General features: G+C 43.6%; 3 protein-coding genes across 15 annotated transcripts in view; 1 reads left to right on the top strand and 2 right to left on the bottom strand.

Annotated features, from left to right (window-relative positions):
- The window catches only part of sidt2 (SID1 transmembrane family, member 2), a 31,153-nt gene extending 17,570 nt beyond the window's left edge, over positions 1-13,583 (top strand). For all 8 annotated transcript variants that reach the window (XM_028419487.1, XM_028419485.1, XM_028419483.1 and 5 more), the window contains 4 exons: positions 12,168-12,273; positions 12,356-12,466; positions 12,559-12,672; positions 12,796-13,583. In XM_028419487.1, coding sequence (XP_028275288.1) covers positions 12,168-12,273; positions 12,356-12,466; positions 12,559-12,672; positions 12,796-12,858 — 394 coding nt within the window. In that variant the 3' untranslated portion in view covers positions 12,859-13,583. The remainder of the gene's footprint in view (positions 1-12,167; positions 12,274-12,355; positions 12,467-12,558; positions 12,673-12,795) is intronic.
- LOC114444708 (centrosomal protein of 164 kDa-like) overlaps positions 1-23,903 on the bottom strand; it is a 30,505-nt gene that overhangs the window by 5,830 nt on the left and 772 nt on the right. For 2 of the 6 annotated variants that reach the window (XM_028419451.1, XM_028419453.1), the window contains exons 1-11: positions 5,482-5,660; positions 4,965-5,048; positions 4,720-4,831; positions 4,083-4,308; positions 3,490-3,654; positions 3,245-3,370; positions 3,095-3,172; positions 2,843-2,947; positions 838-1,962; positions 281-334; positions 48-184 (exon numbers count right to left, since the gene is read on the bottom strand). In XM_028419451.1, the coding sequence (XP_028275252.1) occupies positions 48-184; positions 281-334; positions 838-1,962; positions 2,843-2,947; positions 3,095-3,172; positions 3,245-3,370; positions 3,490-3,654; positions 4,083-4,308; positions 4,720-4,831; positions 4,965-5,043 (2,207 nt within the window). In that variant the 5' untranslated portion in view covers positions 5,044-5,048; positions 5,482-5,660. Of the gene's footprint in view, positions 1-47; positions 185-280; positions 335-837; positions 1,963-2,842; positions 2,948-3,094; positions 3,173-3,244; positions 3,371-3,489; positions 3,655-4,082; positions 4,309-4,719; positions 4,832-4,964; positions 5,049-5,481; positions 5,662-18,920; positions 18,943-21,482; positions 21,494-23,903 lie in introns of those variants that run through there. The other 4 variants (XM_028419452.1, XM_028419456.1, XM_028419455.1 and 1 more) reach the window with 4 other exon arrangements.
- Positions 14,031-18,165, bottom strand: LOC114444723 (centrosomal protein of 164 kDa-like). The gene is made up of 13 exons (XM_028419499.1): positions 17,941-18,165; positions 17,653-17,796; positions 17,395-17,478; positions 17,251-17,319; positions 16,912-17,165; positions 16,581-16,754; positions 16,145-16,325; positions 15,940-16,047; positions 15,724-15,826; positions 14,873-15,262; positions 14,723-14,792; positions 14,507-14,626; positions 14,031-14,374 (listed from the first exon to the last, which is right to left on the bottom strand). The coding sequence occupies exons 1-13, from the start codon at positions 17,971-17,973 to the stop codon at positions 14,278-14,280; spliced, it is 1,827 nt and encodes a 608-aa protein (XP_028275300.1). The 5' UTR covers positions 17,974-18,165; the 3' UTR covers positions 14,031-14,277.

Here is a 23,903-nt window from a genome sequence, read left to right as displayed (position 1 = left end):
ATTTGTAAGGTAAGGAAAATACCTTAGCAGATGTTTTAAGTAGGAACCTTGTGTTTGGCTCAGTATTCTTTGTCTGTCCTTCCTCTCTGTCGCCTGATTCTTCTGTTGTTTTGTTTTTGTCATCTCTCTCTAGTGGACTGACAGTACCAGAGAGGTCATTGATGTCTAGAACTTTCTCTGACAGCTTGAAGATACAAAAGCAACACATTATAAGGCAGGTTGACAACAGTTAAAGTAAATAATGTTTAGTGCTTAAAGTGCATGTTCAAAAAAACTGTACCTTGACATTGAATGAGGATGAAGCGTCCTTGATGTTCTTACTGGCCTCGGACTCCTGCAATAACACACATGCAAACATACTCACTGATATTGTAACAGTTCTGAATGGCCACCTACATGTACATGTGCCAAGCTGCTCACAAGCAACACTAAAGCATGCTGCCTAGACACATGAACACAGTAAGTGTTAGCCCAACACAGACAGGGCCACTGCAAACTCAATCACACATCTGTAACTCAAGCAAGCAGTCTCTGGGGGTGGGGTGGGGGGTGGGGGAACAATGTATGGTCCAAAATCAACCACCAATCTATGGGCAGATAGATTACTAAAATCTGCTTTCGGGAGAGGGATCAGAACTTTTCAATCCAGTCCTCAGGGGCTCATGTGGTTAGGATAATTTATAAGGCAGTGTGCAGGACAGCCCCCCAGGCAGAGTTGGATTCTGGGAGCTACATGCACCTGCTTGCAGAGAATCAGGCAGGATCAAGGTTGGGGTTGGAAAGTGAATCTGGGGGAAAGGGGGGACAAACACGCACAAAGTCAACACCGAGCCCTACCTCTGTAGGAAGGGGGGATTTTTTTGACACAATCTTCATCTCGTCAGCAAGACTTTCTTGGTAAAGCATCTTCTGGCCTAGCTCTGCTGGTTGAACATGAGCCGCTTCCTCTTTAAACACCTCGACGACTTCATCCTCACTCTCTAATTCTCTCTGTGGCTTTTGAACGTCTGACTCATCCTCTATCTCTGCTCCGTCCCTCTCAGTTTCCTCTCTCTCGCTCTGAACACATCTTTCTAACACATCCTCATCACTCTCTGTCAGTTTCCTCTGGCTTAGGGAGCATCTCTCCAAAGCCTCTTCGCTCTCATTCTCCTCGTGCTCCTCTTGCCTTTCTTTGTTACTTGTTTCCACCTCCTCTTTCTCACTCCTGTTTTGTTCTCCATTATTTATGCTTTCCTCAAGCTCATCTTCGTCTTTGTCATCCTCACTTTCATTATCTTGCTCACTTTGGAAGCACTTTTCTACAACTTCGTCACTAACTTCCTCAAATTCATCTTCTTCAACTTTTAGCTCCTCCTCTTTCTCATCAATAACACTCTCCCTAGCATCATCACTCTTCAAAGTCTCCTCTCCATCTATGGGTTCATTATCCTCAGCACATCTCTCTAATTGTTCTTCACTGTTATTTTCCTCTTGTTCATTACTCTCCTGTCTATTGTAGTGGTTTATGTTTTCTGACTCTCCTCCCCCTTCATCTTTTTTTTCACTGTTATCTTCAGAGCATTCCTCTTCTACCTCATCACTCACTCCCTCCTCCTCCTCCTTCTCACTCTCTTCTCTTCCTCCCTGATCTTCTTCCTCCTCTCCCTCCTTCTCTTGACACTTTGTATCTTTCTCATCTGGTTCCTCTCCATCCCCCTGCTCATTCACTTCGCCTCCTGTCACCTCCTCTCTTTCCTCTTCTGTTTCTCCTTCTTTTTCACCCTCTCCCTTCACTTTTTGAACATCCTCAATCTCTCCTCTCTCCTCTCTGTCTTCCCCCTCACTGATCTCCTCTGGCACCTCCTCTTCTGAGTGCTCAGCAGAGTGCTCAGGGATGGTAGCACCTGCACTCTTGTCACTGACATGGCTTCCACTGCCTGCCTGGTGAGAGACGTGGAAGTGGCGGCCCTTCAAAGAGTCCTTGGTGGAAGGCAATAGGAAGAACAGTCCATCGATCCCAAACAGAGGCACAAAGGAAGGCGTGCAGAGACACAGAGGAGAAAAGGGATGGAGGAGGGCAGGTGAGGAAAGGAGGCAGACAAAAAGATTGTGACCCCTGCTGAAAGATGGAGGATGCATGCAAACCAGTAGATCATGCATTTGACAATATTACTCATGTTAGATCTCCAAGACATAAAAATTAACTCAAAGAAAACAAGCATGTACGCTCAAATAAAATACCACTGTGGATCTCTTTTACACTAAAACACAGGTACACACACACACAAGGGCACATTTAAGTGCTGACATCAATACTGCTGAAAACTGTCTCTGTTTGTAAAACCAAAAGTAATATATAGTTATATGAAGGAGTTACATGATTCATGGATTTGGAATGACTGTTATATGGCGATGGTGGGAGAAGCACTATGAATGATGATAATAAATAAGTGAATATAATACAAACACTACTGCTGACACATGCTCCAGTTATTTAGATTCAGACAGCAAAACAGTAACAGTGACAGTAGGAAGACAGAAGGACAAACAGGAAGACACAGTAACAGCCGTGCCCGTAGGACAGATCCCAGCAGCACAGCAGCTGAAAGAACAAATATGGGTCATATTGCAAAAGGTGAGGGGTTTAAAGACACACAAGAGAAGGAGTAACAGATGGTTGAGGTCACAGTTACATGAGGTAACAACAAGAGCATTACAGCAATGATACACTGACTGACTTACCACCAACTTTGAAACACATGTAAATCTACTACAGAAAGTAGTAACTAAAGATAATTCAATACTACTCTACTACTACTAGTAAATGAATTTGTGAGTGTGTGGGTCTGTGTGTTTTTACCTGTTGGGGTGGTGGCTCAGGGCAGTGGTCTCCAGATAGGGTCAAGTCCTGCAACTCTGGCTCTGTTCTCTCCTCAGCTGGAGCTGCGTCACTGGCTTCACTGTCCTGAAGTAAACATTCACACAAGATGAAAACTTTCCTCTGGAGCAGATAAACTGTCAACATATTCATACGTTCATGGTGCACTTAATAATAAAGGAATCATCAAACTGAAATACATCACAATATATCTGTGAGAGAACCACTTCATACCTCATATTGCAGGCCTCCTCCAAGATCCAGATCTAGATGGAGATTCTTCATTGGCCTGTCAGAACTACGAGGACTTGGCTGAAAAAGAAACACTCTGGATTCATAAGGGCATGGAGTGTATTTCTAAGAGCCGTAGAAAGCTACACATACCTCATTATCTGAGATTTTGTATTCATCAATTTCATCATCATCCTCATCAAATCCAGGTAAAGTAAGCGACACCTTCTCATCATGCCGGCTGCCTAAAACACTAGATGCTCCGCTGCTTTGAGGACCCTGACAAAAAAAGAAAATAATATGGTACATACATGGTATATGGCATATGGTATGGGTTGGGAGAGGATAAAAACTGAGAGGCACATGATACGCTCCTTCATATACCAAACAGATCTTACACGAAGGGGTGTCTTGAGGGGTTCCAGGCCCCCAGAGTTGCCAAGGGATCCCCGGACAGTACGGGCAGATCCAGAAAGAGAGCCTTGACCAGCAGTGTCCAGACTTCTCAGAGGAGGCAGGCTGGCAAGCGGAGACTGTAAAGGTCCCAAAGATGTACTCAGCGCCTAGGAGGAAAAACACAGTAAGTGAGGTAAGTACTTACATCTAGTTTAACTGTAATTCTACTTCTGTACATGCACGCCCAAGACAGGTACCTTCTCGAAGTCATCCTGTTTACAGTCAGTGGAAACCGACATATCCAAATGCATAAAAGACCTGCCCATGACATTTAACTTGTAGAACCTTGCCTTTAACTGTACAGGAAGCAGGAATACATATTCCCAACATATAAATGAAAGAAATCTTAAAAACTGCTGAAACATGACAAAAGGAAAAGTACAAATATTTACATTTCTCTCTTTGAGCATAAATCACACATCCTTTTGTGTCCATAGGTACTACTATAAAAACTGTCACTATTCTGAATAGTCAATACATGTCAAATGGCCAGCAAAAAGCATAAAATACAACAAGAAATGTAACAACTACTCACTCCAGGAGTCTTGAGTGGCTCCTTTTTCTTCTTTTCTTTTTTCTCCTTCTTCTCCTTTTTCTTTTTCTTCTCCTTCTTTGCCCCTGTGCCCCCTGCATTAGCTGTGAGCTGGACGCGTTCACGCTCCTTTGTCACCAAACGGCGGTATAACTCGTCACAGGGGTGATCCCAGGTGGACTGGCCAGTGGAGAAGTTGAAATAGTAAATGTCCCCTGTCACATCCTGGCTATGAGGAAAGAGACCAAAGGCGCAGAGACAGGAAGGATAGGGATATCAGCAAAGGTTGCCACCTTAATCACAGAACTGAACCAAATAAACTACATAATTCCATATAACAGTCAACATTCAGGGTCCTAAATAAGTAATAGCTGTTTATGAACACAGTGACAGTGTGTCAAATTTTATATTTTATCTTAACTGATGATTATTCCTTTAGTGATAAAATGCCTAACATTACTGTGTGCTTTCAGGTTAGTCAATCACTCTAACAATTGCTCTGCAGCTGACATCTCTCAACCTCAGTTGTCAAAAACAGACCCTAACAACTGATTACTATGAAGGACACTCACTCACTAGATTGCTGGGTCAGCATAGCTGAAATTAAAATAGCTCCCCAGCCTCCCTCCCCTTTACTTACCAAGGCTTCCACTCTGCAGGCAATGGGACAACAATGCCCTCCTTGGCCAGCCATAGTAGCTCCGGCTCCTTGTCAGGATCAATGCCAATCTCTCTTGCATACTCATGGATTTCTGATCACAAAGGGAGTACATTTTGAAAACGTTATGTGAAAAGCTAAACAAAGTATCATTTAACACAGTGCTCAGTACATCTATCCACGTCTACATTTCGAGCTAATCTAGATTCACATCACTGCTTTAGTACCTTGTTCAGAGGGTATATAGTCCTCATCATAGTCCTCCTCAAGGATCAGCTGGTCTCCTATGAGAGCAGCTGCAGTCATGGTTACTGCGGAGACAAATCGTGATGCAAAACAGAGTGACAAATGTGTTGTAGCTGGATATTGTACACACACATGGAATAAGAGATATTTTAGCTCTGTGCTGTGCTTTAGAAGGGGAAACGTGGGGATTTGCTCTCATATTAGGCTCAGATAATGAGATTAACAAACAAGCTAACTTCTTGCATCTTTGATCTACAATTAGAGCGGAGGTTCTTAAACCCTCGTGAGGGTGTGCATCGCTATTCCACACGAACATCTTGGTAAATGATAAATATGGTCGTAAAATCATATTAAAAACAGAAGAAACACAAGAAGAAAAGAAGTGAGCTAAGCTAACTAATTTAACGTTAGTCCCTCGGCTAACTTAACCAGCTAGCCTGACGTTAGCACAGCGAGCTAAATAGTTGAAGAATAGCTTAATCGTGACCAACGACTTACCTTGCACGCTTTTAATGTTTTTCTTATTAGCATGTGTGGCAAAAACTGTCAGCGGTCATGTCTTCAACAGAAACATTGTGTTCGCAGGGTGGAGAAAGATGCGAAAGTTAGACCACTAACAACATCTCCAATGACGCTTTCGCCGTTTCCTGTTGACGATGAAGCCGCGGCTCTGATTGGCTGAGCCGTATGAGGCTTTCATGAGCCCCCCCGATTCCGTGCTGCCGTTTACTTCTATGGGAAAGATAGCAGCGAGTGCCTTATTTCATGGTAAATATCAAAATAAACCCCACAAAAGTACATTTCCAGCCGCTGTTTGTACATTGTGAGTAATGGGATTACATTCTGCATCATTGTCTTGACCAGTTGTTGTGACAAAAGCAGCAAAATCTGTACAAATCCATAACAAACGCTTCAACGCAATCCTTTCCCTGTTATGTCTGTTAGGACCGCATGGTTCTGCTTGTGATGGTTAACATAGTCAACTGGTCTCTGTAAGTAAACACTGTGCTACTTAACCCTCATGTGTTGTTCGGGACATTTTTGTCCTCTGAGAGAAATTTTTCTGTTTATTTTGGCCATAACTTTGTCAATATGTGGACAAATTGAATCATTTTTCCTCAATAAGCTTAATTTTACATAAATTTTGTTAATATGATTTTAAAATTTTTCATAGGTCAACGGTACACTGTGGGCAAATTTTACCCCCTAATGTGTTGTTCGGGGACAAAAACGTCCCCTAACTTTAACGGTTTTAAAAATATATTAGATAAATATTTTTTTGAAATTTTTTTGCATAGACCTTTTAATTAACTTCAGTTCTAATCAACAGTAGTGAAAAAAATCATTTTCCCCCAGGATTTTAACCCTTTAATCACCAATTTTATAAGGGGTGGTGCTGAAAATTGAAAAAAAAAAAACACAAAATGGCTCATTTTTAATAGAAAAGGTGAATGTGGACTGGATTCTTTTGAACCTTTATTACAGTCTTGGTCATGTCAAACATCAGTAAAAAAATTGACTTTATTGCATTATTAGTTTTTGCACAGCACTGGATTTTCTTTTTTTCTCCCATTTTGTCCCATAGACTTACATTATAAACACACTTTTTTTGACTGCACAGCCATGGCACTAAATAGTCATGCATTCTTGATTGTTGGTGGTTTACCCTGTTGGTAGGAGGTAAAATTTGTGATTTTTACAGTTAACAACTTAGAGAGGAAGAGAGCCATTTGCACACTGATCTTGTTGTCTGTGAGTACACACAACCACAGAGTCTTCATAGTAAACAAAAACAAAGAAAGTGTTGCTATGCATGTGTGGCCCTTTGATGTCTACAAGTGCTGACTAAACAAAACAAAAAGGCAAGTGGTCTTACATGTGACCTTGTGGTCATTTGATGGTGAGAAGAGCAGAAAGCAACATGAAGAGAGGATTCACTTGTGCACAATCTCTGGAAATGATTGTGCAGCCTGGCTCTATGAAGGGCCAGGCTGTGAAGCTGTGAAGGCTGCACAAGTAGATCCGTCACTTGTTCACAAGCGAATCCTTCATTCGTTCACAAGTGAATCCTTCACTCATGCACAGGTGAATCCTCTCTTCATGCTGCTTGCTGCTCTTGTCACCATTAAATGACCAGGAGGATGCATGCAAGTCCACTAGTGTTTTTGTTTTGTTTAGTCTGAACCTCTCAGCATCAAAGGGCCCGGCACTTACTTTTAGGGCTGCAAAAAATTTACTTTACTTTACTTTACTAAACTACTTTTAATACTAATTTTAGTAGGGGACTAAACTGTAGATTAGATTTGGTTAGTCAATGATTATTTATTATGTTATCAAGTTATCTATCTATGGTGTCTATTTAGTAACATGCACATGTACGTATGGTCGTGTGGAGCGCAACACACCATGGAAAAGGGGCACTTAGACTTCACTTAGACTAATTCAGTGATCTCAACTGAGACACTAACCTAAAAGTAAAGTCACTCTACTGGAGGACATGTTGTTTTTTAAAAAAAAAAAACAGCTATTTTACCCATCCACAGCTTCAGACGCCAGAACTCCTGGATGTTTTCATTTTACATGCTTATGCATCGCCGTTGTACGTCTGAATTAGGTACACTTCACTTACTTAGTAACTTTATTTTCCTGACTTTCCTTCCCTGACAGTGTGCAAATGGCTCTCTTCCTCTCTAACATACACACACAGTGTGTAGACACACAATTATGTGCTAAAATACTCCCTATAACTCCATATACAAGCCAGAAACTACAGTACATGAGCACAGGCCTGCAGGTAAAGGGTTAATATGGTAATTAAGTTGTTAACTGTAAAAATCACAAATTTTACCTCCTACCAACAGGGTAAACCACCAACAATCAAGAATGCATGATTATGTAGTGCCATGGCTGTGCAGTCAAAAAAAGTGTGTTTATAATGTAAGTCTATGGGACAAAATGGGAGAAAAAAAGAAAATCCAGTGCTCTGCAAAAACTAATAATGCAATAAAGTCAATTTTTTTACTGATGTTTGACATGACCAAGACTGTAATAAAGGTTAAAAAGAATCCAGTCCACATTCACCTTTTCTATTAAAAATGAGCCATTTTGTGTGTTTTTTTTTCAATCTTCAGCACCACCCCTTATAAAATTGGTGAATAAAGGGTTAAAATCCTTGGGGAAAATGATTTTTTCACTACTGTTGATTAGAACTGAAGTTAATTAAAAGGTCTATGCAAAAAAATTTCAAAAAAATATTTATCTAATATATTTTTAAAACCGTTAAAGTTAGGGGACGTTTTTGTCCCCGAACAACACATTAGGGTAGTGTTTGCGAACAATTCAATTCAATTCAATTCAGTTTTATTTATATAGCGCATATTACAATCAGACATTGTCTCAAAGCGCTTCACAGGAACCCCCCTAAGAGCACTGTGGCAAGGAAAAACTCCCTTTAAGAGGAAGAAACCTTGAGCAGGACCCGTCAACTTAAGGGGGAACCAGTCCTGCTGCTAGTCAGAGAGGATGAGGGAGAGAGAGAGAGAGAGAGAGAGAGAGAGGATGAAGGAGAAAGAGAGAGAGGGAGAGAGGAGCAAACATGATACAAACATGATACAGTACAGAGCAAACATGACAGCAAGATGAAACAGTGATATATTGTAATAGATATCTATATATATCGTCGGTCCATAAGTAGGAATAGTAATTTGATAGTAAAGATGAGCAGCAGGGGCTAGTGAAGTCGATGAGCACAGGAGAGACTGCAGGTCAGTATGCAGGTCTTGAGACCTGCAAAGAGAGAGAGCGAGAGCGAGGCACAGAACTACAAGGAAGACAGTTAACACAGATTATGAGACGATATTACCCAGTATGATCCAGACTAAGGAGAGTGGAGGAGAGGTCAGAGGGTGTTCAGAGGATCGTGTTTGTGCCCCCCGACAACGTAGAGCAAGAGAGACTTCACGGGCCGGACTGCAGGTCATCATCCAGGTCTTGAGACCAGTGTGAGCCAGACTAAGGAGAGAAAAGGAGAGGTTGGAGGGTGAGAGGGAAACTGCTCAGTGGATCATGTTTGTGCCCCCCGACAACGTAGGCCTAGAGCAGCATAGCTGTGCTACACACTAGGTCTAAGGCTAACTGTACGCCTTACTAAACAGAAAAGTTTTAAGTCTAGTCTTAAAGGTGGAGGCAGTGTCTGCCTCTCGGACCCAGATTGGTAACTGGTTCCATAATAGCGGTGCCTGATAGCTGAAAGCTCGTCCTCCCATTCTACTTCTATGAATCCTAGGAACTACTAGTAAACCTGCACTCAGAGATCTGAGTGTCCTATTAGGAACATATGGTACAATCAGGTCCTGCAGATACAATGGAGCAAGTCCATGAAGAGCCTTGTAGGTTAGAAGAAGGATCTTGAAGTGTATTCTTGAGTCCACTGGGAGCCAGTGAAGAGACGCTAGGACAGGAGAGATATGATCCCTTTGGCTGCTTCCTGTCAGAACTCTAGCTGCTGCGTTCTGGATCAGCTGCAGACTGTTGATGGAGTAATGTGGACATCCTGACAATAAAGAGTTGCAGTAGTCCAGTCTTGAAGTGACAAAAGCATGGATGAGCTTTTCAGCATCACTCTGAGAGAGGATGCTCCTGATCTTAGTAATATTACGCAGGTGAAAGAAAGCGGTCCTGGAGACCTGCTTAATATGAGAGACAAACGACATGTCTTGATCAAAGATAACTCCAAGGTTCCTCACAGTCGTACTGGAGGCCAGAGTAATTCCATCCAGGGAGAAAGTATTATCTGATAAACTAGTTCTGAGATGTTTCGGTCCAAAAACAATGACCTCAGTCTTGTCCGAGTTTAATAGTAAAAAGTTGGAGGACATCCAGTCCTTTATGTCCTTTAGACACGCCTGTAGTCTGACTAGCGGCTCCGTTTCTTCAGGCTTCATGGATAAATACAGCTGGGTATCATCAGCATAACAATGAAAGTTTATGCCGTGCTTCTGGATGATGTATCCTAGAGGGAGCATGTAGAGGGTGAACAGGATCGGTCCGAGCACAGAACCCTGTGGAACACCGTGGTTAACCCTTGTACCTGTGGAAGACACATCGTTAGTGTGAACAAAATGAAATCTGTCAGATAAATATGATTTAAACCAGCGCAGTGCTGTTCCTGTAATCCTGATCTCGTGTTCCAATCTGTGTAGCAGGATGCGATGGTCTACGGTGTCGAAGGCAGCACTGAGATCCAGTAGAACGAGTACAGAGACGAGACCCCGGTCCGATGCCATGAGGAGGTCATTGGTGACTTTAAGCAGTGCTGTTTCTGTGCTGTGATGGGCTCTGAAACCAGACTGGAAAGCATCAAACAGACTGTTACTACACAGGTGGTCGTTTAGCTGACTTACAACAGCTCTTTCAAGTAGTTTGGAGATAAAGGTGAGGTTGGAGATCGGTCTGTAGTTTCCTAGGACGTCCGGGTCCAGTGAAGGTTTTTTAAGTATCGGAATGATCACAGCAGTTTTAAAAGCCTGTGGTACATATCCTGTTTCCAGAGACAAGTTGATCTGTCCTAATATAGAGTCTCCGATCAGAGGAATAGCATCCTTGAGGAGCTGTGAAGGGATCGGATCCAGAAGACAGGTAGTAGGTTTAGACTTGCAGATGCTGGTGGTCAGCTCAGGGAGGCCGATGGGCGCGAAGCAGTCCAGAGTTAGATCAGGATCCGTTTCCAGAAGTGGCGGTGTATCCTCAGCGGTCACAGAGAGATTGTGGTTGATTTGTCCTCTAATAGTGGTGATTTTATCAGTGAAGAAGCTCATGAAGTCTTCACTACTAAGAGCTGCAGGAATGCGAGGCTCCACAGAGCTGTGGCTCTTTGTCAGCCTGGCCACGGCGTTGAAGAGAAAGCGCGGGTTGTTCTTGTTTTCTTCTATTAGTGATGAATAGTAGGCTGTCCTGGCTTTACGAAGGGCCTTCTTATACGTCAGCAGACTGTCTCTCCAGGCCCTCCGGGAGTCATCTGATTTAGAGGACTGCCACATCCTCTCCATCCTACGTGTAATCCGTTTCAGTGATCGGATGTTTGAGTTGTACCACGGAGCTAGCCTCTTCTGGTTTGTAGTTTTCTTCTTCTTCAGTGGAGCAATCCTGTTTAAGACTGAGTGTAGTGTGTCTGCAGTGTTGTTGACAAAGCGGTCCAGCTCTGCAGGAGTAACATTTAAGTTGGTACCCCCATCAGTACTTGGGACTGTGGGGAGTACTGGTAGGATTGCTGTCCTAAACTGCTTTACGGCGTCTTCAGACAGACATCTGCTGTAGTAGACCTTTTCCTTAGGTGCTGGTAGGTCTGAAAGAGAGAAGTCAAAAGTTATTAATGAGTGATCTGAAAGAACAGGATTTTGAGACCACACTAGCAGGTTCTCAGCTTCCAGGCCGTAGGTGAGAACCAGATCAAGGGTGTGACTGTGACAGTGTGTGGGTTCATTTACTAACTGAGAGAACCCAACTGAATCCAAGAGTGAGTTGAAGGCAATCTTCAGACTGTCGGAGTCGACGTCCATATGAATGTTAAAGTCACCCACTATGATGACTTTATCTGTGCTAAGCACTAAACTTGATAAGAAGTCTGAAAACTCCAGCAGGAACTCTGAATAAGCAGCAGCAGGTGGACGATACACTACGACGAGTAAAACAAATTCTGACTTCTTCCAGCTTCCGTGAGACAGGCTGAGAGTGAGACTCTCAAAAGAAGTATGAGTAGACTTAGGTTTAGGATTCATCTGAAGACTGGAGCGGTAGATTGCTGCCACTCCTCCTCCGCGACCTGTAACTCTAGGAACATGACAGTTAACAAGACGGAGTTGATTCATTTAAAGCAACATATTCTTCACCCTGTAACCAAGTCTCAGTGAGACAAAGTATATCAGTGTGATGATCAATAATTAGATCATTAACTAAGAGCGACTTAGAGTGTAGGGATCGTATGTTAAACAATCCACACCTGAGTGTTCTGTTACCTTGTTCTATGTGTTTGTGTGTGTTAGTGTGTATTTTTATGAGGTTATTATGATTAATATATCTTAGCTTGTGTGCTTGATGAACTGTGGGAGGACGTGCATGAGGGTTAATTATGACACTCATAAGGAATGCAGTAGTGACGGATGACATGTTTGTTTACCTGTCTGCAGGGCTGCTTATGGCCTTATAGAGAGGCCTAATGACTTTGCCTCCTACCTGTTGGCCATTGCCATCTGCAACCTGCTGCTCTACTTTGCCTTTTACATCATCATGAAGGTGTGTGAGTAACGTGTAGATTTAGAGAAGAGCAGGAATGTTGTGTACATTGTAAGTTTGTTGTCTGTTTGTGCATTTTTAGCTGCGGAGCGGGGAGAGAATTAAGTGTCTGCCGTTGGTATGCATTCTCTTCACTGCTGTGGTGTGGGGCTTTGCACTGTATTTCTTCTTCCAGGGACTCAGCACCTGGCAGGTCAGTAACACGTACACACACCAGATTCTGGTTTGTGGAGGAACTTATTAATATAATATGCACTGAATGTTTTTATTTCTTTCTCCTGGCAGAAAACTCCTGCAGAGTCGCGTGAACACAACAGGGACTGCATCCTGTTGTCTTTCTTTGACGACCACGACATTTGGCACTTCCTCTCCTCCATTGCCATGTTTGGATCTTTCCTGGTATGATGAGGATATGTGTGTTGTGTGTTTATCTACACAGCAACATACTTAAAACATTTTTGTTGCTTTCGGAATGTGGAGTTTGCAAATTGCACGCTAACGACTTTCCTGCTCTTCCCTCAGGTCCTCCTGACCATGGACGATGACCTTGACACCGTCCAGAGAGACAAGATCTTCGTCTTCTAGATTTATCATCAATCTTCTGTGAGGAGCTCAACTGTTCCTCCCTGCCTTATCGCCCTTGTCTCCATTTGCATCTACTCCATGTTTTAATAAGCACAGCCAGTAGCCTGTTCCTCCGGCTGTCGACGAGTGCATCTTTGCCTCTGGTAGCCAATTAGCCAGTCAGGGAAGGGCAGTAGCCCCTCCCTCCTCCTGTATGGACACTAATGTGCCAATGAATAGCTGGATCAACATCAAAATGATGCGGACATGTTTTGTCCTCTTGCTGCCATCATCGATATAACTGTCGTAATTGATGTTTACTTATTGCTGATGATGAATAACAATGTAAACTGTCCAAATGAACTTATTTTATATTGTGTGCATTACAATGTGGCCCACAAGTCAACAATGTATGTTGAATTTAAGGTTTGTGGGCTGTTTATATGTTGTGTGTGTGTTTGTACAGGTGTGTGTGTGCATGTTTGTACAGACATGAATCCTGTCCAGTCTTAGTGGCCTTCAATGTCCCAATCATGTTTGTCACATACTGTGCTCTGACTGATCAGATCCTCCAGCTAGCCATCCGTTCTCATTGGAGAATATTGATGATGATGATGATTGTATTTTCTTGACTGCCCTCAAGTGTGACTGCGAAGGTATTTTTGCACTGTGCTGTATGAAAAATAGGTTTTAATGTAAAACATTGCATTGAGCAGTTACTGAATAAAGGTCTCCTTTTCAGAAAATGACAATCACCATGTATATTACACACATACAGCCTGTAACAGGACTGGTGCACAAGATATACATGGATATAAAACTATTAAAATATTTCATAGAAAAATACAGCATTGTTTACACAAATATACATGCAAAACGTGTTCTCTGCCTGCAGAGCCACACTAGTGGCTCACTATATGCAAACATTGAGTGAGGGAGGATTAACACCAAAAAGTGGTTTGGCTTCACCAGCTTCACAAAAACATTCATTCTAACAACACATTTAATTCTGCTAAAAAGATTATTAAACTAAGAAATTCACATAAGTGCATTACAAAACCTGACGATAAAGGGAATGTAACCTGTAATGACAAACTTGACCTCACATTTTCAGACCAATTTTGGAGAGATGTTGGAAGGAAGGCTTTTAATAATTGGCTGTGATTGTCTTACAGTTATTGAGTACACAAACTCCTGTATGTGACTTGGCTGGCATTTCTGTTTATTGAGACTGTATGTCCTCAGCCCTCTGTGACATGTGCCTCCCTGAACGTCCTCTCCAGTCATCTTTTCTCTCCAATTGCAGCAGAGGGGGTGGGACTATACCTGAAAACCTTTGCTCTGACAGTTTGTAAAAAAGAAATGTAAACATCACAATGTTGATCTGTCACAGTCATTAGTGCTCCAAAGTCCTCTGAGACTGAACTGTGCGTCGTGTCCTCAGTAATGATAGACTCTGATCTGGTTGTTATCATCAAGACCCAGCTGGACCAGGCTCTTCTTGTTGGAGGGAGGCTGATAGCGTGTTAACAGAGGTCTGGAAGGTGCAGTTAAAGACGATGTGCTAATATGGTAATAAGTAATAGATAACCTGAAGTAGTAAACAGGTAACCGGGAAACCAAATGTACTAAATGACAGGTTGGATGAGTACCTGAGATAAAAGGATACATGCTGGTGTCTTTCTTGCGCATCTCCAACCACCTCTTGTTGCTGTCAATTAATCCCTGCAGCCTCTGGCCATCCATGGCCACTGATGTCTGTGTGGGTCGCAGGCCACGGCTATGTTCACTAGGACACAAGCACAGTTTTGGGAGTGCAGTGAGTACATTAAGAGTATACTGTGTAATCAGTTCTAACCGAATGATTGACTGTGTGTTGTCGTACCTAACAGGAGTGTATGATGAGTAGGCCGGGGTGCGCCTCGCGCTGGAATACACTGGGGCAACAGGTGCTCCTGGAGAACAGAACTACAGGTCAACAACAGTGAAAGAGATTAAACCCCAGTAATGGTGCTTTACTATTACACTGACATACCAGGGAAAATCTGGCTCCATCGGCTATTAATGAGGTCCTCAGAGGTCCTCAGTTCGCTGCTGATGGGGGCACTGAACAGAGGATTAGCTGTAGAGCTGCTCTGAGGTGCCCAGGCCCACGTAGGTCTCACGGGAGGAGGTGGAGTTAAGAGGTTGGGATCAAGGTTGTGCATTTGGGGAATGACTGATGCAGAGGTGGAGGCGTTGGGAGCTGGGTAGGAGTGATGATGTGACAGAGGCACAGGGATAGCTGAGTAGGCTGTGGTGCTCTGCCTCTGGGCCAGTGAACCCAGGGAACCCAGTGCACCGAGGACTGTGTTGAGCTGCCCCGAGATCTGCTGCAAGGACTCTGCTAACTCCTGGACTTTGGCTGGAACAGTAGGGAGACCTCCTGATGAAAGAGGGAAAAAAGCAGGTAGAGAGCTGCACAGTGGGTTTAAAGGCAGTTGAGCTACTTTCAAAGTCTTACTGCCTGATGCTGCAATTTGCATCAATAACTATACTCTCTGAATTCAGAAAAAAGGATTTACCTTCTCAAAATGACAAAAAAACTTTACAAAATGTCTTTTTAATTACACTTTGATCAGACGTTTCCCAAGCATCACCATGTTTTAAGATTTCCTAAGTATCAAAAGTAATCCAGTGATGGGTGGTTGAATTATAAGCATGAGCTGCTAGTAGCTAATTCAGCAGACCTTGATGGTCCAAAATAATGGGGATTATAGTTTCAACAGCATAGTAATCCATTAAATTATTCTCTCGATACTAAACTTGTTTCATTCCTTATTCATTTAAGTGTAACATAAAGGGGTCACATTTAAACAGATATAGGAGCATCTGATTCTGTATTACCTGCACCATCCGGTGGATCCACCGTGCTGCTCAGGTCTGACTCAGTCACATCAAAGGTCACCTTCCTGCCTCCAGCCAGCCGAGACAAATTCTCAAAGTGCGGCTGAAGAACGAAACAGCCAAGACTCTTGTTAATGACTTTCGAATAAGAATGGCACCAAACTTTATACAGAGTATACAGCAGACTAGAGATACAATCTGATGTTTTCTCCTGACCTCCTCAGCTATAGAGCTCTCCAACTGCTGAAGCTGCTCCTCTTTCCTCCGCAGCAGAGTGTTTCCTCTCTGAACTGTGCGCTGAAGCTCTGCAACATTCCTGGCTTCCTGCAAGAAAAACAAAACAAACACTTGTTTAAAATCAACCCAACCTCACCAAGCTCCAGCTTGAGTCCCACAGGAGGTGGGTCTCAGTCCTCCCTACCTGCTGCAGGTTTGTTATCATTCCCTCAGTCACTCCTCCTTGATGACTGGGGACCTGAGTGGAGCTGGTCTGGGCTGCCTGCAGAGCTGTCTGTCTCTCCATCAGACGGCTGCTCTCCCTCTCCAGGAAGAGTTTGGTCTTGTGGATGGAGGCGCTGTGTGAAGAGAGGTACCGCCCGAAGCTGAGTGCAGAGCTGAGGGAACAGAAATTATAGTTAGTGACACATACAGTAGAACAATGGAGCGTGCTCAATGTTAAAAGTAAACATCTAGTGGTAATAATTCACTGACCTAGAATTAATTACCTAGAAATTATTGCTGTGCCACTAATCAGTCCATGTCAAGTACTAAACAAACCACACTCAAAGTACTAAATAAATAACCAACAGTGTGCATGTATGGCCAGGAACTGTTATGTTGTGTTTGTGTCTCCTTACTCGTCCATGCTGCTGTGGCTGTCGGGTGCAGGGGAGAGAGGCGGGTCGTCCAGGCCTTCTACAGTCAGCCATGCGTCTCTCTCGTCACTGGAGGGCGCAGTCACCTTCTCTGCCTTCTTCTTGTTCTGCTCTGATCTCAGGGAGTTGTTCACTCCTGCACTTAGTTCCAGCTCACTGAAAAAACAGACCATGATCCATTTAAAATCCTGCAAACTTTGCAAAGACAATTAACATGCAAATGAACACAAGCTTACAACAGTATATCATTTAGATTGAATTTTATTTATCTACTATGATGAAGGAAACGGAATCCTTTGAAGGAAACCAGTACCTGATTCTGTGACTGAGATGGTCACACCTCTCCTGCAGCAGCGCCACCTTGCTCTCTAGTCCTTCCTTTTCCTCCTTGGCTCTTCTCTCCCTGGCTTTGTCTCTCTCCTCCCTCAGCCTTTGTGCCTCCTCCTTGGCCTCACTCCTCTCTTCCCTAGCTCTGTGGATGAGTTCTCCGGCTTGAGCTTTCTCCACCCTCATCCTCTCCAGCTCCTCCTTCAGCTGGTCTCTCTCCTGGATCAGCAGAGGTAAGGCCTGAACAGGATGGTAAATTACAGTTTTACAGATGGTAAAGCTGGTACAAATATTCTATCCATGAGGAGAAAATCAGACTTTGGACCTCTATCTGACTCTCCACTTCTTCCTCCTCTTGTCCGAGCTTCTTCCTCCTCCTCTTCAGATCTGCTTCCTGATAGATGGCAAAAATGATTAGCTAATGTGGCTTACTTTAGTCTTATTAATACAAACAGTTTGGGAAAGGAACCTTAGTCTGCAGCATGATCTCCTGGCTCTTCAGTTCCTTAGATCTCAGCTCCAACTGATCTGCCAGATCTTGAAGCTCTGACTCCTACAGAAAAAAAGAATAACCTCTCTGTTTTAGCATCATGTTGTTCCAGGAGTGCACATACTAAAAGAGCCAAGTGTTATTAACTGATGCTAATCTAAACCATCAACTTCATCATATCTATAAAGCAGACAAAGATGCATAGCTAGCAGGCATATATGTGCCTGGCTGTCTCACCTTCCGTGAGTGTGTCAGCTGGGTCTTTTTTATCTGGGCGTCAAGCTGCAAACGGAGTTTCTCCAGTTGGACAGTATGTGAGGCTTGAAGACGATCTCTGTCCTCCTGCAGAGTGGACAGCAAACGCTCCCTCTGAGCAGTCTCCTGGAACACAGACAAAAAGTCATATACTGCAACTGCCAAGATTGTGAACTACAATGTTGAAACATTAGTTTAAAGTTCAGTTGAATCATCATACTGCATATAAAGGTACAAGTTGCATAGAATATATCTGATACACTCTCTGACCTCATCGAGGTATTTCTCTCTGATGCTGTTCATCTCCCTCCTGTGGTCGTCCCTCAGCTGCTCCAGCTTCCTCTCGTGATCCCGCTGCACTTCCTCTCTTATCTCCTGAAGTACATCTCCCAGCTAGGCAGCGGTAGGGACGGTCAGTTTACAACAATAAAAAAGTTAGGACAAATCAAAAAAAGGTCAAATTAATGATGTCATTCTTTTCTTGTGAGTGTCCTAACCACTCTGTGGTACTCTGCTAATTGCTGTTCAGGTCGTGGACTCATCATCAGATCCCTCATTCTCTCTGTGGTTCTGACCTCTTGTTTAATAGAGTCCAGTTTCTCTCTTCTCTCTCTCTGGAGTTTTCTCCTCTCAGCCTGCAGCTCCTCTTCTGACTCCACCTTCAGATGCTCAAGCTCCTGCCTCCTCTGCACCTCCAGTCTTTCACGTGCCGCAGCTTGTTCTTCCCCCAGAGTCATTTTTAACTCCTTTAACATGACCTCACTTTCCTCCCTGAGGACACAGTCATCAGTAACAATGGTGATTACATTTATGTTCAAGTCCTATGAGGGCTTCAGTGTGTTAATAGCCACCATATTATAAAAAAGAGTCTGACCTGAGTTTGTGTTGCTGTTTCTCTCTCTCCCTCTTAACAGTCTCTCTGAGCTCCTTCAGCATTCCATCAGACTCTTCATTCAGCCTGGCTTCCTCCTCTCTTCTCTTAGACAGAAGATGCTGCTGGAGAGTCCTGGGAAGATGCACAGTATGAAGTGTGTTGTGTTTGTAAGTGTGTTAAACCAAATGACCTCTATAAGGACTACAGTATACTCTCCATCATTACCTCAGTCTTTTTTCACTCTCCTCCTTCAGTTTCTTCTCCTCCTCCTCCTCTTTCTTCCTCAGCTCCTCCTGAAGGAGTTGCAGCCTCTTCTCTTTTTCCTCCAAGACATGCTCCCTCTTCTCCTCTATCTCTCGCTCAGTCTTTCTGGTCACCTTCTGCTCCTCTTCCTCCTCCCTCTCCTTCAGAATTCTCTCCTCCCTTTCAACCCTTTTCCTTTCCTCTTCCTCCTCCCTCTCCTTCAGAATTCTCTCCTCCCTTTCAACCCTTTTCCTTTCCTCTTCCTCCTCCCTCTCCTTCAGAATTCTCTCCTCCCTTTCAACCCTTTTCCTTTCCTCTTCCTCCTCCCTCTCCTTCAGAATTCTCTCCTCCCTTTCAACCCTTTTCCTTTCCTCTTCCTCCTCCCTCTCCTTCAGAATTCTCTCCTCCCTTTCAACCCTTTTCCTCTCCTTTTTCTCCTCCTCCTCCTCTGCTTTCCTCTCCCTCTCTTTCTTCTCCCTTTCTCTCTGGATACTCCAGGTGGGCTCTTCTCCCAGCAGGCTCTCTTTAGTTTTTAATAGAAAATCAACATCACCGAGTTGGGTGTTCTCAGTCCGGACCAGTCGACCTCTAGAGGTTTCAGGCCTCGGTAGCCCCAGAGACATGCCAAGGCCTTGGGCTTTTTGATGGTGGCTGATGCCGCCTTCTGAAAGGGAGGAGCTAGAGAGTGAAGGTGAAGGGCTGGACTGATGAAGGACAAGCCGCTCAACTTTATGGACTGGAGGGTCTGCCTGTGTATGCCTAGGGACAGAGCAGGAGAGAAGTTCCAGTATTTGTAAGGTAAGGAAAATACCTTAGAAGCTGTTTTAAGTAGGAACCTTGTGTTTGGCTCAGTATTCTTTGTCTGTCCTTCCTCTCTGTCGCCTGATTCTTCTGTTGTTTTGTTTTTGTCATCTCTCTCTAGTGGACTGACAGTACCAGAGAGGTCATTGATGTCTAGAACTTTCTCTGACAGCTTGAAGATACAAAAGCAACACATTATAAGGCAGGTTGACAACAGTTAAAGTAAATAATGTTTAGTGCTTAAAGTGCATGTTCAAAAAAACTGTACCTTGACATTGAATGAGGATGAAGCGTCCTCGATGTTCTTACTGGCCTCAGACTCCTGCAATAACACCCATGCAAACACACTCACTGATATTGTAACAGTTCTGAATGGCCATCTACATGTACATCTGCCAAGCTGATCACAAGCAACACTGAAGCATGCTGCCTAGACACATGAACACAGTAAGTGTTAGCCCAACACAGACAGGGCCACTGCAAACTCAATCACACATCTGTAACTCAAGCAAGCAGTCTCTGGGGGTGGGGTGGGGGGTGGGGGAACAATGTATGGTCCAAAATCAACCACCAATCTATGGGCAGATAGATTACTAAAATCTGCTTTCGGGAGAGGGATCAGAACTTTTCAATCCAGTCCTCAGGGGCTCATGTGGTTAGGATAATTTATAAGGCAGTGTGCAGGACAGCCCCCCAGGCAGAGTTGGATTCTGGGAGCTACATGCACCTGCTTGCAGAGAATCAGGCAGGATCAAGGTTGGGGTTGGAAAGTGAATGCGGGGGAAAGGGGGGACAAACACGCACAAAGTCAACACCGAGCCCTACCTCTGTAGGAAGGGGGGATTTTTTTGACACAATCTTCATCTCGTCAGCAAGACTTTCTTGGTAAAGCATCTTCTGGCCTAGCTCTGCTGGTTGAACATGAGCCGCTTCCTCTTTAAACACCTCGACGACTTCATCCTCACTCTCTAATTCTCTCTGTGGCTTTTGAACGTCTGACTCATCCTCTATCTCTGCTCCGTCCCTCTCAGTTTCCTCTCTCTCGCTCTGAACACATCTTTCTAACACATCCTCATCACTCTCTGTCAGTTTCCTCTGGCTTAGGGAGCATCTCTCCAAAGCCTCTTCGCTCTCATTCTCCTCGTGCTCCTCTTGCCTTTCTTTGTTACTTGTTTCCACCTCCTCTTTCTCACTCCTGTTTTGCTCTCCATTATTTATGCTTTCCTCAAGCTCATCTTTGTCTTTGTCATCCTCACTTTCATTATCTTGCTCACTTTGGAAGCACTTTTCTACAACTTCGTCACTAACTTCCTCAAATTCATCTTCTTCAACTTTTAGCTCCTCCTCTTTCTCATCAATAACACTCTCCCTAGCATCATCACTCTTCAAAGTCTCCTCTCCATCTATGGGTTCATTATCCTCAGCACATCTCTCTAATTGTTCTTCACTGTTATTTTCCTCTTGTTCATTACTCTCCTGTCTATTGTAGTGGTTTATGTTTTCTGACTCTCCTCCCCCTTCATCTTTTTTTTCACTGTTATCTTCAGAGCATTCCTCTTCTACCTCATCACTCACTCCCTCCTCCTCCTCCTTCTCACTCTCTTCTCTTCCTCCCTGATCTTCCGCCTCTCCTTCCTTCTCTTGACACTTTGTATCTTTCTCATCTGGTTCCTCTCCATCCCCCTGCTCATTCCCTTCGCCTCCTGTCACCTCCCCTCTTTCCTCTTCTGTTTCTCCTTCTTTTTCATCCTCTCCCTTCACTTTTTGACCATCCTCCATCTCTCCTCTCTCCTCTCTGTCTTCCCCCTCACTGATCTCCTCTGGCACCTCCTCGATGGTAGCACCTGCACTCTTGTCATGACATGGCTTCCACGGCCCGCCTGGCCAGAGGCCCTTCAAAGAGTCCTTGGTGGAAGGTAATAGGAAGAACAGTCCATCGATCCCAAACAGAGGCACAAAGAAAGGCGTGCAGAGACACAGGGGAGAGAAGGGATGGAGGAGGGCAGGTGAGGAAAGGAGGCAGACAAAAAGATTGTGACCCCTGCTGAAAGATGGAGGATGCATGCAAACCAGTAGATCATGCATTTGACAATATTACTCATGTTAGATCACCAAGACGTACGCTCAAATAAAATACCACTGTGGATCTCTTTTACACTAAAACACGGGTACACACACACACAAGGGCACATTTAAGTGCTGACATTAATACTGCTGAAAACTTTCTCTGTTTGTAAAACCAAAAGTAATATATAGTTATATGAAGGAGTTACATGATTCATGGATTTGGAATGACTGTTATATGGCGATGGTGGGAGAAGCACTATGAATGATGATAATAAATAAGTGAATATAATACAAACACTACTGCTGACACATGCTCCAGTTATTTAGATTCAGACAGCAAAACAGTAACAGTGACAGTAGGAAGATAGAAGGACAAACAGGAAGACACAGTAACAGCCGTGCCCATAGGACAGATCCCAGCAGCACAGCAGCTGAAAGAACAAATATGGGTCATATTGCAAAAGGTGAGGGGTTTAAAGACACACAAGAGAAGGAGTAACAGATGGTTGAGGTCACAGTTACATGAGACAACAACAAGAGCATTACAGCAATGATACACTGACTGACTTACCACCAACTTTGAAACACATGTAAATCTACTACAGAAAGTAGTAACTAAAGATAATTCATCCAACTACTCTACTACTACTAGTAAATGAATTTGTGAGTGTGTGGGTCTGTGTGTTTTTACCTGTTGGGATGGTGGATCAGGGCTGTGGTCTCCAGATAGGGCCAAGTCCTGCAACTCTGGCTCTGTTCTCTCCTCAGCTGGAGCTGCGTCACTGGCTTCACTGTCCTGAAGTAAACATTCACACAAGATGAAAATTTTCCTCTGGACCAGATAAACTGTCAACATATTCATACGTTCATGGTGCGCTTAATAATAAAGGAATCATCAAACTGAAATACATCACAATATATCTGTGAGAGAACCACTTCATACCTCATATTGCAGGCCTCCTCCAAGATCCAGATCTAGATGGAGATTCTTCAGTGGCCTGTCAGAACTACGAGGACTTGGCTGAAAATGAAACACTCTGGATTCATAAGGGCATGGAGTGTATTTCTAAGAGCCGTAGAAAGATACACTTACCTCATTATCTGAGATTTTGTATTCATCAATTTCATCATCATCCTCATCAAATCCAGGTAAAGTAAGCGACACCTTCTCATCATGCCGGCTGCCTAAAACACTAGATGCTCCGCTGCTTTGAGGACCCTGACAAAAAAAGAAAATGATATGGTACATACATGGTATATGGCATATGGTATGGGTTGGGAGAGGATAAAAACTGAGAGGCACATGATATGCTCCTTTATATACCAAACAGATCTTACAGGAAGGGGTGTCTTGAGGGGTTCCAGGCCCCCAGAGCTGCCAAGGGATCCCCGGAAAGCACAGGCAGATCCAGAAAGAGAGCCTTGGCCAGCAGTGTCCAGACTTCTCACAGGAGGCAGGACGGGAAGCGACCATAAAGGTCCCAAAGATGTACTCAGCGCCTAGGAGGAAAAACACAGTAAGTGAGGTAAGTACTTACATCTAGTTTAACTGTAATTCTACTTCTGTACATGCACGCCCAAGACAGGTACCTTCTCAAAGTCATCCTGTTTACAGTCAGTGGAAACCGACATATCCAAATGCATAAAAGACTTGCCCATGACATTTAACTTGTAGAACCTTGCCTTTAACTGTACAGGAAGCAGGAATACATATTCCCAACATATAAATGAAAGAAATCTTAAACTGCTGAAACAAAAACAAAGAACAAATATTTACATTTCTCTCTGTGAGCATAAATCACACATCCTTTTGTGTGTATCCATAGGTACTACTATAAAAACTGTCACTATTCTGAATAGTCAATACATGTCAAATGGCCAGCAAAAAGCATGAAATACAACAAGAAATGTAAAACTACTCACTCCAGGAGTCTTGAGTGGCTCCTTTTTCTTCTTTTCTTTTTTCTCCTTCTTCTCCTTTTCTTTTTCTTCTCCTTCTTTGCCCCTGTGCCCCCTGCATTAGCTGTGAGCTGGGCGCGTTCACGCTCCTTTGTCACCAAACGGCGGTAGTACTCGTCACAGGGGTGATCCCAGGTGGACTGGCCATGAGGAATCCTGGCTATGAGGAAAGAGACCGAAGGTGCAGAGACAGGAAGGATAGGGATATCAGCAAAGGTTGGCGCCTTAATCAGAGAACTGAACCAAATAAACTACATAATTCCATATAACAGTCAACATTCAGGATCCT

This window comes from Parambassis ranga, chromosome 13, assembly GCF_900634625.1.
Source record: "Parambassis ranga chromosome 13, fParRan2.1, whole genome shotgun sequence".
NCBI classification, from domain to species: Eukaryota; Metazoa; Chordata; class Actinopteri; family Ambassidae; genus Parambassis; species Parambassis ranga.
The sequence above is the reverse complement of the archived record's forward strand: the minus strand, read 5'-3'. Positions and strand labels throughout refer to the sequence as shown.

Excerpts from the sequence above, each read along its gene's own strand:
- LOC114444723 (XM_028419499.1), bottom strand. The coding sequence starts at position 17,973 with ATGAACAGCATCAGAGAGAAATACCTCGATGAG. Across the intron at positions 17,479-17,652 it reads AGCTGACACACTCACGGAAG|GAGTCAGAGCTTCAAGATCT; the intron begins GTGAGACAGCCA and ends TTTTTTCTGTAG. Across the intron at positions 14,375-14,506 it reads CGCAAGAAAGACACCAGCAT|ACCTCTGTTAACACGCTATC; the intron begins GTATCCTTTTAT and ends TGCACCTTCCAG.